Raw genomic sequence first — 16364 nt, 5'->3', positions numbered from 1 at the left:
GAATCAATAGTACAGAAGTGGAGGAAGCAAGAAGTGTGAGTTGAATAAAGTTTGATTTATCTGACTGCTTTGTTTCGCTTAATGTGCCTAATAATCCCGTGCACCTTATGGTCCGAAAAATACATATTTGACTTTTTTATGCAGTTTAATGTAGCAAAGCACCTCTTTTTAACTTCAGTGGATATTATACATGGTTATGCTCAGGATATGTCAGCGCATTTCTACTGGAAATGCCTTTTGGTTAAACTTTCAGCAAGGAATTTACTTTTACACTGTTAAATGTTTATATAGCTTTAATGCACATAAAAAACCGCTGCTTGTTTAAGTGAAAAGAAATGGATGGGGTTTTTTTTCGCTAGTATGGAGTTCTGTTTTGTCTTGCGTCAATTATATCGTCAGTTATATCGTTATCGCAAATTTTCAAATATATATCGTGATAAATATTTTTGGCCATATCGCCCTGCTCTACCTCTCGTTAAGGCTTAACACGTGATGGTAGTATTGTGGTGTTTGGGAAAAGTTGGGATTAAATGGGTTAATTCTGTCTGATTAAGAAAGCCTTGGCAAGTATTACATTAAGCACTCTGCACTCATTTAATTGAATTAGGGCTAACAAATGATCACAATCGAGTAAGAGCTAGAAGCCATTTAGTTTGAGTCCCAGTAGAGACGAATGCACTCGATCAGTGAGGGAGGCTTTATTCGTCAGTGAGGGGAAAGCTCCACCTCAAAAGGCCATTCTTTCAGCTAACAGGGACACCTTTACCTGGACTTTGTGTATCTTAGGACAGATACTCCTCAGAGAACTGATACACGTCCCAGTGTGACAGAAAAGCTCTGTTAGAACTGCAGCATTGATGTTTTATCCTGGTTTTTCTTCCAGTCTGCAGAAACTCGAGTGAATTATTTAATGCTCTCGAGAGCAGCTTGTTTGCACTTCTAAAGATCCAGCACACAGTTTTGCTGCTTTTGCAGTTGAGCCGCACATCAAAAGTGGGCATCAAACACAGCTGACCTTGAACAACCCCTCAATGAAAACGAGATCTTACACATGATGGACTGCAATTTCAAGGAAAGCACACATCTTTTTCTTTTCTTTTAATAAGAAATCTTTTTTAGCTTAACTTCAAAACTTCAAACCGACTAAAACCTCCCGTGTTTCTGCACCAGTATGTCCTGAGGCCATGTTCAAACTGACATTAGCCCTGTGAGGCCTCCTCAATAGGTTTGAACAACAATGCTGCACTGATGCAGCTGCAGCGCTAATGCAGAGCTCCACCAAGACCAAACATACATATATAAAGAAAGACAGAAATAAGGCTCGTCTAGTGAAAGAGTTGAATTTGGCTCAACTTCACTGCAGCATAACTGCACAAGAATTGGCCCAAGTGCACAATGAGTATTTCTGTTAAACCTCTGGGCTTTTTTTCCACACAGATTTCATACCGACCTTATCAAGTCCATGATATTTCATTTTGCTTAAAGTCTTAGAGAGGTGTTATTACATTTTGAATGCAGTCTGTGTGGGTGCTGTATATTTTGATGGTGACGAGTTCCCACCTGAAATTCAGTGCTGGTGTTGCCGATTTGATTGACGTTGGGCAGAGAGCCTCCGTAGTACTGTGCCCTTGACTGAGACAAGCGAAGCTGCTGGATCTTCTGAAACTGGACCTACGACAAAAACAGAGTCACGTGTTGATCGTCTGGGCACGTAGAGAACAAGTTCTGAATGAGAAATGAATTTGAGCAACCGACCTTATATCATACTTCAAATTCTGCAATATCCTGCGGATGTCTAAAATGTCACTTGGGGCCCACTCCTGTTATACTGTCACTGCTCCTTAAATTGCATTTTTTTTCTTTGCATGTCTCATCAAATGGATTTATGGTTTTCAATCAGTTTGAAGCAATATCGTAGTGCAAGCAGCCACTCCAGATGCTTTAGCACAGCTGTGCTCTTATTATTCAATCTGATTTTACCATCTACATTTTGGAAGTGAACAGAGAGACAGGCGTAATGTATAAATGCATTAAAAACTGTCTGTCTGATTAAAAAGCAGCCATATCCACTGGACACTGGGGACACATTCTAGGGGCAGCTTGGCGTCCACATTAGCAGCCTACTGCAAAGACGCCACAATGATTACCTCGCAGAAAACAGAAAGCAGCTTGTTCTGCCAAGGTAAACAGGGCCGGCCCTTAGCTGTGATCGGGGATAGGCAAATCAGAGGGCCAACTTCCCTTAGAGTGCCGAAAGGACAAAATTTAAATTTCAAAGACTGGCCTTGTTTGATTGTATCGTGTTGTATAAGAGTTTACAAAGAGACTGAAGTTGGCAAGAAATTCGGGGCGAGCTAGGACCACTGGACTAAAAACCTTATCTTTTGGCACAAAATGTATCAGTTTCTGTGCAGTGTGGGCGAAAGACTGTTCTGATTCAGCACACACAGCACAGCAGACAGTGGTACGGTGTTTAGAGGTGCTGGTGGTCAGTAACCAATGGGTCTGTGATATACACGACAGAAAAGTTGGTAAACACAGGCTTCCTCAAGCCAACTCAGAAATTTTTACTGCCAACAACTGGTATTTAATGTCAGAGGGTTTCTAGCCTCAAATTTCAGTAACATTGATTATTAATGTAGGACACATGAAAAAAATATTGCCTCTCTTAGAGTGTCTGGGTCAGCCTTTATGTAACATCTACATATATTTATGTATGTGAAGGGTGCAGACTTAAGCCTCTTGGTGTACTCGCTACAATGCAGAGTTCTGCAGAGCTTCTCAGGGGTTGATAGTAAGACTTTATGGTCGGTGTAAATGCTGAAGCAGCTATTTCTAATTTCAGCTGTTTGCTTCAAGTGTGCCCTGTGGCCTGGCCACTGACTGGGCTTTTCTGTCTCAGAGGTCACTTACAGTTCACATCTTATGGCAAACTTAACTCAGTGTCGCCTCAAAACCACATCCTCTTTGACTAGCCATTCAGGACTCTCGCTCGCACAGAAAGAGCCCACTGTCAGTGGATGGAATGAGAATAATGTGAAAAGGCCTTTATATCATCCAAGGAGTTTTTATGACTTGGAATGCATAAGGTTTACAGTCACAGGAAAATGAATTTTCCAGGTTTATGTGTGGTCTGATATCATCCTAGTCACAAATCTAAACAATCTAGCAAATAATACACAAACACTGTACATTTAATGTCTTCAGTAACTAAGAAAACTTCCCATCTCAATTCTGATGTAATTGCACCTGCAACGCATGCAGGTCTATGGTAGCAAAGCACCTCCAAACCCTAATGCTTCACAGCTGGGATGGGGCTTTAGTGTTGGTGTGGAGAGCTGTTTAACCACTAAACAACAAGCGTGTCTTTTCTCAGACAGAGCAGCTACAACAGGAGCCATTACCAGCTCCTAATGTTAACGTTTGGCATCCGTCCGGAAATAACAGAAACGTTTTCATCTATTTTTTAATCATTTTCTCTTTATTTTTTGTAGCATCGCATGAGAATCAATCTGTCTTTGTTTGAGTTACAATTCAGAATTACGTTCTGATCATCTTTTCAGTCATTGAGCACAGTTCCTAGAGTACATGAGGTGGTCATGTCAGGGACGTGCAACAACATCTGCCAACAGCAGCCTTATTGACTTCGGTTGGCCTAAAGACAAATGTTGTGACATTGAAATAGTGTAATATCAGAACATCATTGTTATAGCAACACCATGACTTCCCTAGTGTGCATAACAAGGCAAGTCCTGGAATGTCTGAGAGCAAGAGCTGCTTGCCAGACTCTGACAACAACTTAAAAGAGCACTACTTAGCAACCTCCAACAAAGCACAGCACTTTGGAAAATAAAGGCCAAAATAACAAAGATGTTTCACCATTTGCAACAAAAACAAAACAAAAAAACCCCACCAGACTACGAAGGAGGAAAAGATGCTACCAGCAGGTAATGTGCAACCCAAATGTAAACAAATGAATGAACCGAGCATGGCTGGAGCATCGGTTGTCATATGGAGCCATGGTTGCAGTCCATATGACAGGAAGCGCCAACGACAGATGGAAATTACTGACGTAGTTGCATAGTGGAGCTGTAAGCAACAGGTTAAAACACTCAAATGTTCAACGTGCCAGGCAGAAAATTGTTTCACTTTCAATGTTACTATGTGGCAAATACTGTGCAGGCTGCTGAAGAGTTACAAGGTTATTTTAGTTATTGTTATACTAACGTGTTACACAGTTATTTGATACTTTTACTTTAAATTTCCTGAGAAAACACGACCCAGACTGCTTATATTTTGACTTGTGCCATGTCACTGGATGTTTTGGATACTTTGCTTTGTCACTACTATTGCACTACAAACCTGCTGCTGCTCGCAACTTGTTAAACTAGAGTCACACGTTGAATTAGGTACTGTCATCAGTAACAGTTCACTGGAAAAGGCGGCACACTGAAAAAACACTAATACAAGTAACAACATAATGGTTACAGCCGTGTACTTACTGAACTAAGTACAGTAATGTGTTACAGAGTTACTGAAAAATGTAATGTGACTACAGCAATGCATTACTCTAATTGTTACATTGTAACCCAACACTGGTCATCACATGTTTACAAGTATACAAATGTGACAAGTGAAGAAAGTGAAGCGAAGCACTGACTGACACAAAGACTGAGACTATGTAACTAATGTGCCGACATCACGAGCCTCTTTAGTTCGCCCTAGTCGGACTTCTCTTTTCAAATTCGTATTACATGAGACAGTAAGCATCAGGTTGAACCTGTGAAAGCATTTTCCAGAAATACACTGACAACGTGTAAACTCTGCATTCCTGAACAGGAAACTCCTTCAGTGTTTACGAAGCCGGAGCATGTCCAGAAGGGGGCCTGGAAGGCCGGCTGCCAACGCCATCAGCATATGGTAGTGTTACTCTTACAACGCCAGGGCCAACGAGCGAGAGCACAGTCTGGGGGAAAAAAGTACTCGTGTACTTTTACTTCACTGGTACTTTAAGTACTTCTATGTCTCTACTTCTGCTCCACTATAATATAGATTAATATATTGTACTTATATTGTAAAGCTTAGTTATGTCTTATTTTGCATGTTTAAAAATATAACTCTAATGAATGATGCTATATAAATACAGATAAAAGTCATTAAGTAAGGAGTCAAACTCATCTGATACACAAATGCATAAATACTTATGAGACAAAATCATTATGTATATGATTCTGCATAATGAGTGCTTTTACTTTAGTTACTTTATTCTTGTGCTCAAACTTTTATACGGTTGTGTTAGATATGTTTTTAATAAAATATTATATTAAAATTAACAATATATAAGAAAATAAAGTAGGTTTATGACTTTAGTGAAAAGTAAGTCTAAAAAGAAAATGTTTCATATAACGGCATCACGGGGTTACACAGAAGCTGGAAAACTGTGCCCATGTTTTCTGTGCCTAATGTGTACACTTTATTTATTTGTGCTAAAAAAACCAAAAACTTCCTGTGCCCCCTCCCCGTGCCATCCCATTCAAGAAAAATCCTGTACACGCCCATGACAAACAGGACGGCTTTTAAGCGGTTGGTGCAAATATTAAGGAGCCAATTTCTCCATTCCTGTCTCACCGCCGACTGCAGTTTAAAAAGGCTGTACGTCAATCGCTGCACCCCAAGTTGCTTAATATTTGGCTCTTGAGTAGAATTACATAAGCCGAGTATCGACGGGTGTGATTTACGGCTGCTCAAGAGAAACGAGAAGTACTGGTTGAATACCAGAAATCTCCGCCGGCAGATGAAGCCTGACAGCTCCGGTGTGAATGAGGTATATGACCACATCCGCGTAGAAGACAAGAGAGCAATAAATGTCAACAAGCTGAAAGTGAAGCGCATTTACCCTTGAGACATTGAGGTCCGTCATCAGCTGTTCAAAGGCCCGCGTCTCCTCTGCTTGCTTCTGGTTGTGCAGCGCTATCTTTTCGCTGAACTTCCTGGGGTTCGAGCCACCTGTGCCTGGGGAGCTGGACATGGTGCGGGCCGCAGTTCAACAACTTCAGCTACTTGTTTTGAGTGGAAGACTGTGCTGGTGGGGTCTTATTTTGCAAAGTCTCTCAGCAAGCGTTGTAACAAACCCATGAGAATTTTAAGAGCACACCTCGCGTTATCGGTTAAACTAAAGTCACTTCAGACGTAGCTCGGCTGGCTGCACTGTCTCAATGCTTTTACAAGGCAACAGGCAAGCTAACGCGGCTAGGCTAACACTCAAAGCTCCCTTTAATAAAAGTTGTTTAAGTGTGACTAAAAAGCGGACAAAATAAAAACTTTGCAAAGTATATATTTACTCTGACTTTCTAGGCAAACTGCAAGGCGACAATGGGTTAAAGTTAAGCTGTAACTTCACGCTGACACTCTTCCAGCGAACCACTTGTTTGAATCTAACGTTAACATGGCGTTAGCTGTCACTGCTAACATAGCGTTGGAAGTGAACGGAGAGCAACAGCGACAGCTAGTCGGCTAAGCTACTGTCAGTGCCATTTTAATTCCGACAAATGCACTTTATCTGCTTGTCGACATCTACCCGCTGTCGGTATCTTTTAGAGGAAACTTCCACCTAAATATTTACAGCTGCGGTCAGAGAAAGTTGATAGCCTCGTTAGCTAAATCTCTCCACTCCCGCTAGTAAAGCTGACCCGCAGCTGGCCAAAGGTTTACTCGCCGAATTGTATTTCAACAAGTTTCCGCTCGTTTTGCATAGACTTAGCTGTAGTTCCACTTTGTTTCCAACCAAACCGGGGAAAGCAGCCGCTGAATATTGGCAAGTGACGTAAGGATCACAATCCACAGTTTGACACTTTAGCTGATATGACAGCGCTTCGGAGTCGACTCTAGTGTTAATCCATGGACAGCATAGAGACCGCAGACAAACTCCAGCCGAGCGACTCCGTGAAGATAAAACAAACAGCGCCGACAGGGAAGAAAAAAAACGGTGGTTTCCCCGTCGCCGATAAACCAGAAGTCTCTCGGAAAAAATGTTTTTAGCTTATTCGTCCTTGGTTGAGGGAGCGAGTAACAGCAACTCAGATCGGCTGGCTTGTTATCCTCATACTACTGCGAGAAAAACATTACCTCGTCAAAGGCGGTGTGTACCTGTGGTATCCACAAGGGGGCGACAAAGTCACCACGCCCTTACCTTACGCAGCCGCAAGAAAAGTAAAAACAAAACATGGAACATCACTGGCTATAGCTATAGATCAAGAAAACTACTTCTGTGCTTACAAGATTTTCTTAAATGCGCTATTTAGATATGCAAGTATTGCATTTATCAAATTAATTTTCATGTTTCTATGAAATAGAATAATAAAACGCTGTGTTTCTTGGAATAAGCTATGTACAAATCGTGCTCTGAAATACACATGAAAAACACCCTTAAAATGTACATCGTGCATGAATGTACCATAAACATGAGTACACTGTGCTCTACAATTCACCTATTAGAAATCCAGATTTTGCACATATTATGATGGAAAGTAAAAGAATTCAGGAGCTGGACTGTCCTGTTGTTCTGTTGGAACAAAAGGTTGTGTAAATCAGAATCTTAATGATATGTGAACAATCCAATCAGTCAAACAGGAAACAAAGTTTGGTGTGTGTCTCAGGTTTATGCAGGGCACCCAGTTTTCAAACACACAGAAACATCTGTGCAGGAAAACTGCACACTGCTGTCGAGCCTGCAGACACTGAGAATACTCAGCATTTAGCTACAGTACATCAAATTACTGAAAACTGCGGGTATGACACAGTAGTATGACACATTTAAAAACCCATTTCCAAAAAAGTTGGAATACTGTGTATAACAGGTAAATAAAAACAGAATGCATGTTGTGCATATCTTGTGCACAATAGCATTACTCCGTAGACTTCTGGGCAGAGAGACCAGCTGCTGAAATGTTGGGAAAGGACACAGCAGTCCTGGTTCGTCTTTGTCATGCCTTTTGTTTCACGATGCGTCAAATGTTTTCTGCTGATGGAAGCTTTGGAATGCAGGCGAGCAAGTTTAGCACCTGGACTTTGCCATTGTGACGCCACGCTGTTGTAATAGATGCAGTATGTGAGCTCCAAATCCTGCCTTTACCTTTCAGCACTCGTGTGGAAACACTAATGTAGTGCAGAGAAGCAGAAGGTCCCTCTCCTCTTTATCCCAGAGGATGCAGCATCCTTGTATTCCAAAACAAATTTCACATTTTCTATTTGTCTGGCCACAGAACAGTTTTCCACTTTTCCTCGGTCCATGTTAAGACAGCAGTGTTTCCGGTTCACGTATGGCTTTGTCTGCGCATCGCAGGGCTTGAACCTGCATCAGTAGACGACACCGTGATGTCTGGAAGTGTCCCTGACAGAATCACATCGGTTTTTACTGAAGTGCTGCCTGAGGGCTCAGAAATCCTTGCACAGAGAATCCTTCAGCTTCCTAGAATATGTAGATATTATCACATAGCACAGATGATGAGATCATCAAAGTCTTTGCAATTCTACAGTGAGGAAGAGCGATCTGCAGTGCTGAACCTCTGCCTCTCCAAGATGCTCCTTTTATACTCAGTCTGTTACTTTTCCAGGGCTTTGTTGAGGCATGTCGCTGCTGCTGTAGTCAGAATGGACTGAACGTTTTCTGAAAGTGTTACATTTTCTGTTTAATGTTTTCTTTTTAATTGTCAATCAAATCTAGATTTGAAAATCACCATTTTATTAACATTTTGCGCAACATCCAAACTTTATGGGAAGCGGGTTGTAATTTCACTACACATTCCTTCTGGTTGTGTGTGTAGTGGAGGTGGGTTTACAGGTGGTTGTAACATAAAATGGAAATGCTCATTTGGGAAAACGCCTTCTCTTCCTGCACGAAAACTGTAAGATTAGGAAAAAGGCAGCGCATTGGTAGAGCTTTATTCTGAAACTGGAACAAGCACATTTCATCAAATGAAGAACAAATAATGAAGCGAGCACAAGGTGGCCACCTCCGATCAAAGTGAGTCTGCGTGAGAAGCAAAATCGATTTCACCAAGTCTGCACAGATTTTCAGCCTGGCTGAAACAATCGCTTCAAGGACCACTCAAACGCCACGACGTGACAGCGCAGAGTGACATCTAGTGGGCCCACAAGGTGCTGTAACACTGCACGCACACTGGAGCTCGTTGGGTGATGGTGCAACCATCAGCTCCAGCAGACTGAAAGCATATAAAATATAAATAATGGCGACCAGGTATTTTCAACGCTAGAAGCATTCTCAGTATTTAACATCTGCTCAGCTTACAAGTCCAAATCCCATCTTGTTTTACAATTCATCAGGCATCATGTTGTGCTTTCCCATTTTATAACGTAACAAATCGTTCTACAAGATAAAAAGAAAAATAATGATTTCCAGTAAGTTATCTGAGAAAGCCAGCAAAGCGGCACGTCTGCCCAGTTTCGTGTGATTCCACGTTTCGCTTGCTTCTCTTGCGGGAGCCACAAGCACAAATGCACGGCAGGTCAGTTCTGAGAAGCAGCAGGGCTGCAGTCACGGCCAGCTCAGTCCACTCAAAACCACTGACCCGTCTGTAGACAGGAAAGGCCTCAGAGCCAGATCAGCACCAGTGCAGCCTGGACTTCAGAGGTAACATCACACTCCTGCAGCTCAGTGTTAGAATTGGACATTTTGGTGACTGATGTCACAGTAAAGCCAGGAGAAGATGATCAGAGAGAGAGACGGCTGCAGCGCTTTCACCATAAACACACGATCAAAGATAAGGAGCCCATCGTTTTCTTTTCTCTCAGTTTTTCCTGGACAAAGTGCCGTGTACTACAACCCTGCTGAAAAGTGCGCATGCACATCGATGATGTTCATCGGGCTTTTCTCAGTCAGGTGAGCGGATGAACTAACAGCTGAAAAAGACCTAAAACTCTCTTTACATAAAAAAAATACACTTTTTTCTTTTTAGATCTAAGCCCATGCACAACATATTCAGAGTATTTAGAGCAAAAACAGAAATTACAAATCTTAAACCTCTGACCGAGCCTCAATGAGAGATGAGGCACTAGGAAAAACTTGGGTAATGGAGGTTTTGCATTAAGAATAAAGGATACTACATATCCATGTAATAAAACATAATGCATAAACTTGTATAGGCACAGTGGAGACGTGCTGGAGGAAATGTGTAGGTAAGACAGCATGGTTCTGGTCAGGGCTTTAAAGCAACCCTCAGAGGGGGGGTTGTGGTTTCAGTGTCTCTAGCCCTTTTTTTTTTCTTCTATTTCCCATAAAATTTCTTGTTGAGCAGGAAAATGAGCAGGTTGACGTTAATGGTGGCCCGGTCGAAGAGCTTCATCACTGCCACGCCTTCATACTGCAGCTGGAGCAGATCCTGTGAAACAAAAACCCAAAGAGCTGAAACAAAATACGTCGCTGGTCAAGCTACTGCGAGAAGAGCCAACGAAGCTGAGAAAGGCAACGCTACCTGATATTCTAACTGTAACGTCTCCAAGTGGACGCCCATGAACTTGGCCTTCACGTCAAACACTCCGACCGTCTCCGATGGGGAAATCTCAAAAATGGCATTCTTGAACCTGCGATGAGAAAAGAGCAGAAGACGGCTGTTTAAAGCAGAGGAACGGCAGACTTCTAACCTTGGGCTGTTCATGAAGCTAACTGTAAACGTGATCAGCTGCACAACTCACTGGTTGGGCTGCAGGTCCTCTATGGAGATCAGCACGCCCTTTTCGTGCAGGCGGGCGGCTGTGTATTTCTGAGAAACCTGTTTGCTCTTCTTAGCCTTGTTGTCGCCTGGTTTCTTTGACAACCTGAGAAGAAAGACACACACGTGTACAATAAAAGCAGCTCTCAGCACAGACTTCAAGGCTCACTATTGTATTCTAGGCTGTGACATGCAGACTTTAAAAACACTGAAGCCAATGCTGCACGGTCACCATGCAGCAGACGACGCATCGCAAGTCGCCAACGTGCATTTAAATGGAGGAAAAGAACAAAGATTTATGCTGTATGTAACAACAGCAATTTCATCACATTCACAGAGTTCAAACAGCCAAAAGACGAACAAAAAGACAGCTTCGTGATTTAAATTTGACCGAGCAGCCCACGCCACTGCCTGTGTTTCTGTTATGGGCGGATACGAGCCTCAGACATCAGCTTGTGCTAACGAACGCTCACACTGAGCTGAGGATGTGAACACGCCTGAAGGTTGCCCATCAGGTCAAGTGCATGTTCAGTTTCTGTTTCTTTGTCCCCCCCAGGTCTGCCGAGGGAAGACATGTGGCACAATCAAGAGGTCTTTCTGCCACACCAACAGTGAGAGAAGATGCCGGGCAGGCCAAGAACATCTTTGATCCCCCAGGAAAAGATTATGAAGCTCAACCTGCCTCGAACCTTCAGAGGCAACGATGGTCCATTAAAAAAAATCTGGCAGCTATAAAACACTCAGTGATTAGAGATTAAAGCCCAAAAACAAGGAGTCCAAGGACCAGTGTGAGAGACTGGCTCCCATGTTTGGTTTTGACACAAATCAGACGTGAGCTGTAAGCTCGTCTGCGGAGGGAAAGGATACAGGATGTGACATTTTCAGGTCACGTCTGAAGCCCATTTACGCTGGACGTTTGAGTGCAGTATGTTTCAGATGTGGTACTGAGGTTTGCACTGACAAACGCACAACTTTACCAACATGTAGGTGACAAACTTGAGCTTCGCAGTATCCCCAGCAGCAGTGCAGCTCATGACAGCAGTAACAACCAGCAGACAGTGGAGGTCACTCACTTGCCCTTGCTGGCCAGGTTGTCCATGCAGGTCTTGATGTACTGATTGTAGGAGTCGATCTGCACGTTGTAAAAGTTGCTCTTTGAATTCAGGGCGGCGTTGGTCTGCTGAAGCTTCACCAGCTCGGCTTTCCTCCGCTGCCGATACCGTCTCTGATTCCTGATGTCCTGCAGACATTGAAACGACAACCCGTGAGGCAGCCTCTCTCTTATTTGTCCATTGAAGGGACGAGCGGTTTATTTTACCTTGGCGATGTCATTGATGAGGTCCTGATAGCGGTTCTCTGGGTGGACCTTCCCCAGCTCTGCCAGCCTCTGCAGGTTACTCTTGATCTTGTCCTTCTTGCCCTGCAGCGTCAGGCTGTCGTCTACCACCGGTTTGACCTGCTTCATCTTCTCAGGCGTGTTGGCATCTCTGATTGCTCTCCTCTGCATGGCCCGCTGGTACTCTGCCTCCTGCACATTATGTTAAGAGTCTTTAAAACTGTCATTAACAGAAGTGGCAGCAGTAATACTGTTACACTAGTTGTAGTGAGTTTTTAATTTCCCATAAACTTCACTCCTTTTGATTGAAAGAGGATGTTACCAAATATGTGGCTATTGCAGTTGTGTGTTAGTAATTCACCAACTACAGGACAAAGAGTCATGTGTAAAAGTCAGTTCCTGTTTTGGGTCGTAAGGCAGCTCAGTAGTTTTCCGCTCAGATACAACATGCTGAGTAGACATGTCTCAGGACCATCTGCTGAGATGTTGACTTGGTTACAGTCATCACCCATCCAGATTACTGAGACCTGGTGCAGAAACACACAACGTCATGCACTCCCCACCTGCTCTGGGCTGGCTGTTGAGTCCAGGATCTCGGTCAGAGTCTCCCCAGGCTGGAACCGGATCACATCCACAATGAGCCTCTTGGTGCTGGAGAGAGAAACACAAAGACGGAGATGTGAGAAGTCAAAGAGATCCGACAAACAGCAAGCTGCTGACTTGGACTCTGCGGTCTGAACTCACTTTAGCAGGAGCGTCTTTGCGTCCATCTCAGCGTTGGCCTCACCGGGGACATCGAATTTATTCGTGAGAGTGAGCGACACTTCGGTCTTGCCCATCAGCTCTTTGTTGGGGTCGTCAGCGGGGAGAGGATTTTCACCTGAGTGCAACAGAAAACAAGGCATCGTAAACTACTGACGAGTTCCTGACCTGTGACCTGCAGAGTGGAGGCAGGGTTTAGACAGCCACCGTTTCAGACAGACCTGTTGTTTTCACACAAACGTTCCCTGCCAGCATATTTTAGGCCAGAGGAAGTCCAAAAGCCAGGATATGAAAGCCAAAATGAAAACCACAGAACATTGGAGGAAAATGTTCTGTGGTTACGTTTTAAGGTGCAGCCACGCTCAGCAACACATTTGAAGTCATTTAGGGATCGATTCCACTCGACCAACATTTAAGGTCCTGTAAACTGAAACATTTAGTTGGCCTTGGAAGCTTGACCCAGACAGACGCTTCCTCTTAGTCACAAATATGTTTCACAGGGTTTTGCAACCCAGGGGTTTCTTATAGATTTGAAATGATTTGGAAGTTTTCAGCCGTTTCTTGGATGTTTTATATTTCTACAAATGTCTTTAAATTTCTTTCCATGAAGCACTCTCTAAACCTAAGTGCTACAACCTTATAGCTAACCTCACATACTCGTTCTTGTGATTGCACCCTCCCTGTGATCGTCCTTTGAAGATCAATCAGCCTGTCTGCTTTGCCACCCAGAGTGTGAATGCACACCTCACACTAACACACTATAGCTAGTTAATGTGGGCATATGCAATTCATGTTAAATAATAAAAACATACCATAGGTGTACCTATTGTACAGAGGCATGTGGTGTGTTTGGCATCAAGCTTACAGCCCACGATAAGAATGAGCAAACATTAATGAACCTTAGTCTGTAAAAACAAGTTTTTTTGTTGTTCATTTAAATATTTGCTATTCACCAGTTATGTTATGTTATATTATATTATATTATATTATATATACATTAGGGGTGCAACGATACACAAAATTCACGGTTCAATACTTTGGTGTCACGGTTCGATATTTTTTTGATACAAAAAAAATGTTCATGCCTTTTTAATTTGTCATTTATTAAAATTATAAATATATATTTTAACTCAAACGTACAGTTTTTAAATTTAATGTTGCTGAAACAACAAAGGGATAAAATAATAAATCTGATCGAGAAATCATCTTTGGAAAAGAGAGTTTATTACAGAGAAATGTCTCTTTCCAATATAAAAGCTATACTATCCGCTTCTTCTGGGCTATATTGTCAGCAGCATATTAAACATATCAGGTCCCCATAAGGAGAATCCTGTGCTAACGGCTGTCTAAATGACTCGGGTAAAGTTTGTAGCATGCGTGCTTGTTGTTTTTGTCTTTGCACTAGGATGATGTCGGCATAAATGTGCAGTCATATTCGTTGTGTTCCCACTAGTGCTGTCAGCGTTAATCTCGTTGAAATGACGTTAACGCCATAACGTGGCAAATCTCCGTTAACGAGCTACCGTGGATCGCCCCGTGCGTGGGGCTGGACGGCGTCAACACGTTAACAAGCAAACTGCGCTAACGCAGTAGTTCCCACCCATGTAATTGAGCATTGCGTGGCACATCCAACATACTGTTTTACTTTAGTCCATGACGCGCTTACCTTCAGGGTCATACGTCACATGAAAACCAAAATAATTCCAAACGCCAGATCTGAATGAGGGTGGGGGAGGTTCAATTTGCCATGTTGCAAGGAGAGCTTAACGTCTGTCTCGCTAGCTTGCCCTGCGCTCAGTGGATCTGCACTCGACAGTGCAGCCTAGGCGGAGTAGTCGAATGCAGATCCACTGAGCTCTCAACACAGACAGCATCGTCAGAAGGAAAGTTGATCAAATAAATTAAAAATGTTGTATCGTTCGATACATATGCGTACCGAACCGAAAGCACTGTATCGAACGGTTCAATATCGATACGAGTATCGTTGCACCCCTAATATACATATATAGCAGTTTGCCACTTCCAGTGGTTTTGTTCATTTTGTTTTGTCTTATTACTGTTAATTCCTAAATATTACAAAAAAACGACAAAGCTCACCAATGAGGGACTCCACAGTGGGAACCTCGCCTAGGTCCTCAAGCAGCTCATGGATGGGGTCATTGTGCTCTGGGGCGATGGCATCCTGATGGTCCAGCAGCAGCTAAGGATACAAGTTCAAGTACAAGTACCCGATCAGTGTTCGTACTGTACAGGCAAAACTTTTCAAGACCACCTTAAAGCGAGCGCTTTGGCACCTCAGTCTCAGTCAGTGAGAGATAAATGGATGAATGAGGTGAGTCAAACTCACTGTGTGAGTGTTAATAATCTCTCCGATGGAGATGTAGATGACAGGTTTGGTGACTGTGACCAAGTCTGAGTACTGATCCACGTTGAACTTGTCTTCGAGCGATGGGACGTCGCACGCTGCCAGAAAGAAGCGCCTGTGACAGAAGACAGGAGGAGAATGTCACGGGGAACAGAAACGGTAACAAAGTAACAGTTTTGGTTGTTATTTAGCTGTTCTACGTGCACACATTCATAATCGTATCAGACCTGAACTTCTGGTAGGAGGTGCTAAGGTATTCGTTGATGGGATTGAGGTGGGCGTTATCTCCCAGGAACATCTTGTTGGACGCAGCGTGCTGCAGCATCTTGGCCACAGAGCCCAGGTTCCGTCGCTGCTCGGTGGTCAGCTGACCACCAGCAGACATCTCGATGATGTCAAAGGCATCGGGAGCCACGATGGCCGGGTTCATGTAGCGGTAATACAAAAGGTTGCCCACAATCTGAAAGTTTCAAAGTAAACTTAATGATCACCACCAGAAAAATCAGCAGCATTTCAAAGCTTTGTCTCTATTATGAAGAAAACTATTAGACAAAGAAAGTTTGGGATCTAAAACCTCAGACTGGAAAACACTAACTGAGCAACAACAGGTATCAACAGGTATGACTTCATCGGATTTAATGTTAATTATATAGAAAGGAGGCCTTAACCCAAGACTGTATATGCTGTTATGGTTGGAACCCCTCTACTTTAGGATCATTAGTCATGAGGGTAATGAACAGACTCCCAGGATAAGTGCTAGTGTGTCATGCAGAAGAGCGCTTAAAAGTGTAAGGAACAAGTGGAGCAGTAAGAGAAGGAGAGCCAGAAGAGTGGCATGGCTCACCTTTGCGTCAGCAGTCGGCCGTAACATGGAAAGGAAGGATGGAGCTGGTTGGTGAGGCGGGGAGAGAAGAGCAACAGCAGAGTACGGAGGGAAAAAAAGGAAAGAGTGTGAAACAAACAGTGAAAGTAGAGCGAAGCAAATGATTGATGAAGAAGGCTGGAGAAGAGAGGCTTATGAAAGATCCAGGTCAAAGGTCAGAGTGTGAAAGAGTGAGCTGTATGCAGAGTGCTTTCTGTGTAGCATGGTTGAACATGTAATGCTCTTAGGGCCACACATCTCTGTGTCAGTAGCACTGTCAGTTTTACACAGGCACAGTCGGCACAGGCACAG

General features: G+C 43.2%; 2 protein-coding genes across 3 annotated transcripts in view; both read right to left on the bottom strand.

Moving 5' to 3' along the window:
- The window catches only part of crtc3 (CREB regulated transcription coactivator 3), a 41084-nt gene extending 33950 nt beyond the window's left edge, over window positions 1-7134 (bottom strand). For both annotated transcript variants that reach the window (XM_005746683.1, XM_005746684.1), the window contains exons 1-2: window positions 5897-7134; window positions 1561-1671 (exon numbers count right to left, since the gene is read on the bottom strand). In XM_005746683.1, coding sequence (XP_005746740.1) covers window positions 1561-1671; window positions 5897-6028 — 243 coding nt within the window. In that variant the 5' untranslated portion in view covers window positions 6029-7134. The remainder of the gene's footprint in view (window positions 1-1560; window positions 1672-5896) is intronic.
- Window positions 7135-8923: 1789 nt separating this feature from the next.
- Window positions 8924-16364, bottom strand: part of iqgap1 (IQ motif containing GTPase activating protein 1) — a 42811-nt gene continuing 35370 nt past the window's right edge. The window contains exons 28-37 of the mRNA XM_005746682.2: window positions 15418-15650; window positions 15173-15305; window positions 14923-15025; window positions 12808-12943; window positions 12627-12714; window positions 12046-12255; window positions 11801-11967; window positions 10711-10833; window positions 10491-10599; window positions 8924-10397 (exon numbers count right to left, since the gene is read on the bottom strand). Coding sequence (XP_005746739.1) covers window positions 10284-10397; window positions 10491-10599; window positions 10711-10833; window positions 11801-11967; window positions 12046-12255; window positions 12627-12714; window positions 12808-12943; window positions 14923-15025; window positions 15173-15305; window positions 15418-15650 — 1416 coding nt within the window. The 3' untranslated portion in view covers window positions 8924-10283. The remainder of the gene's footprint in view (window positions 10398-10490; window positions 10600-10710; window positions 10834-11800; window positions 11968-12045; window positions 12256-12626; window positions 12715-12807; window positions 12944-14922; window positions 15026-15172; window positions 15306-15417; window positions 15651-16364) is intronic.

The sequence above is a fragment of the Pundamilia nyererei genome, unplaced genomic scaffold (genome assembly GCF_000239375.1).
Source record: "Pundamilia nyererei isolate P.nyererei 1_Seehausen unplaced genomic scaffold, PunNye1.0 scaffold00181, whole genome shotgun sequence".
Taxonomy (NCBI): domain Eukaryota; kingdom Metazoa; phylum Chordata; class Actinopteri; order Cichliformes; family Cichlidae; genus Pundamilia; species Pundamilia nyererei.
This window is presented reverse-complemented; position numbering and strand designations above follow the sequence as displayed.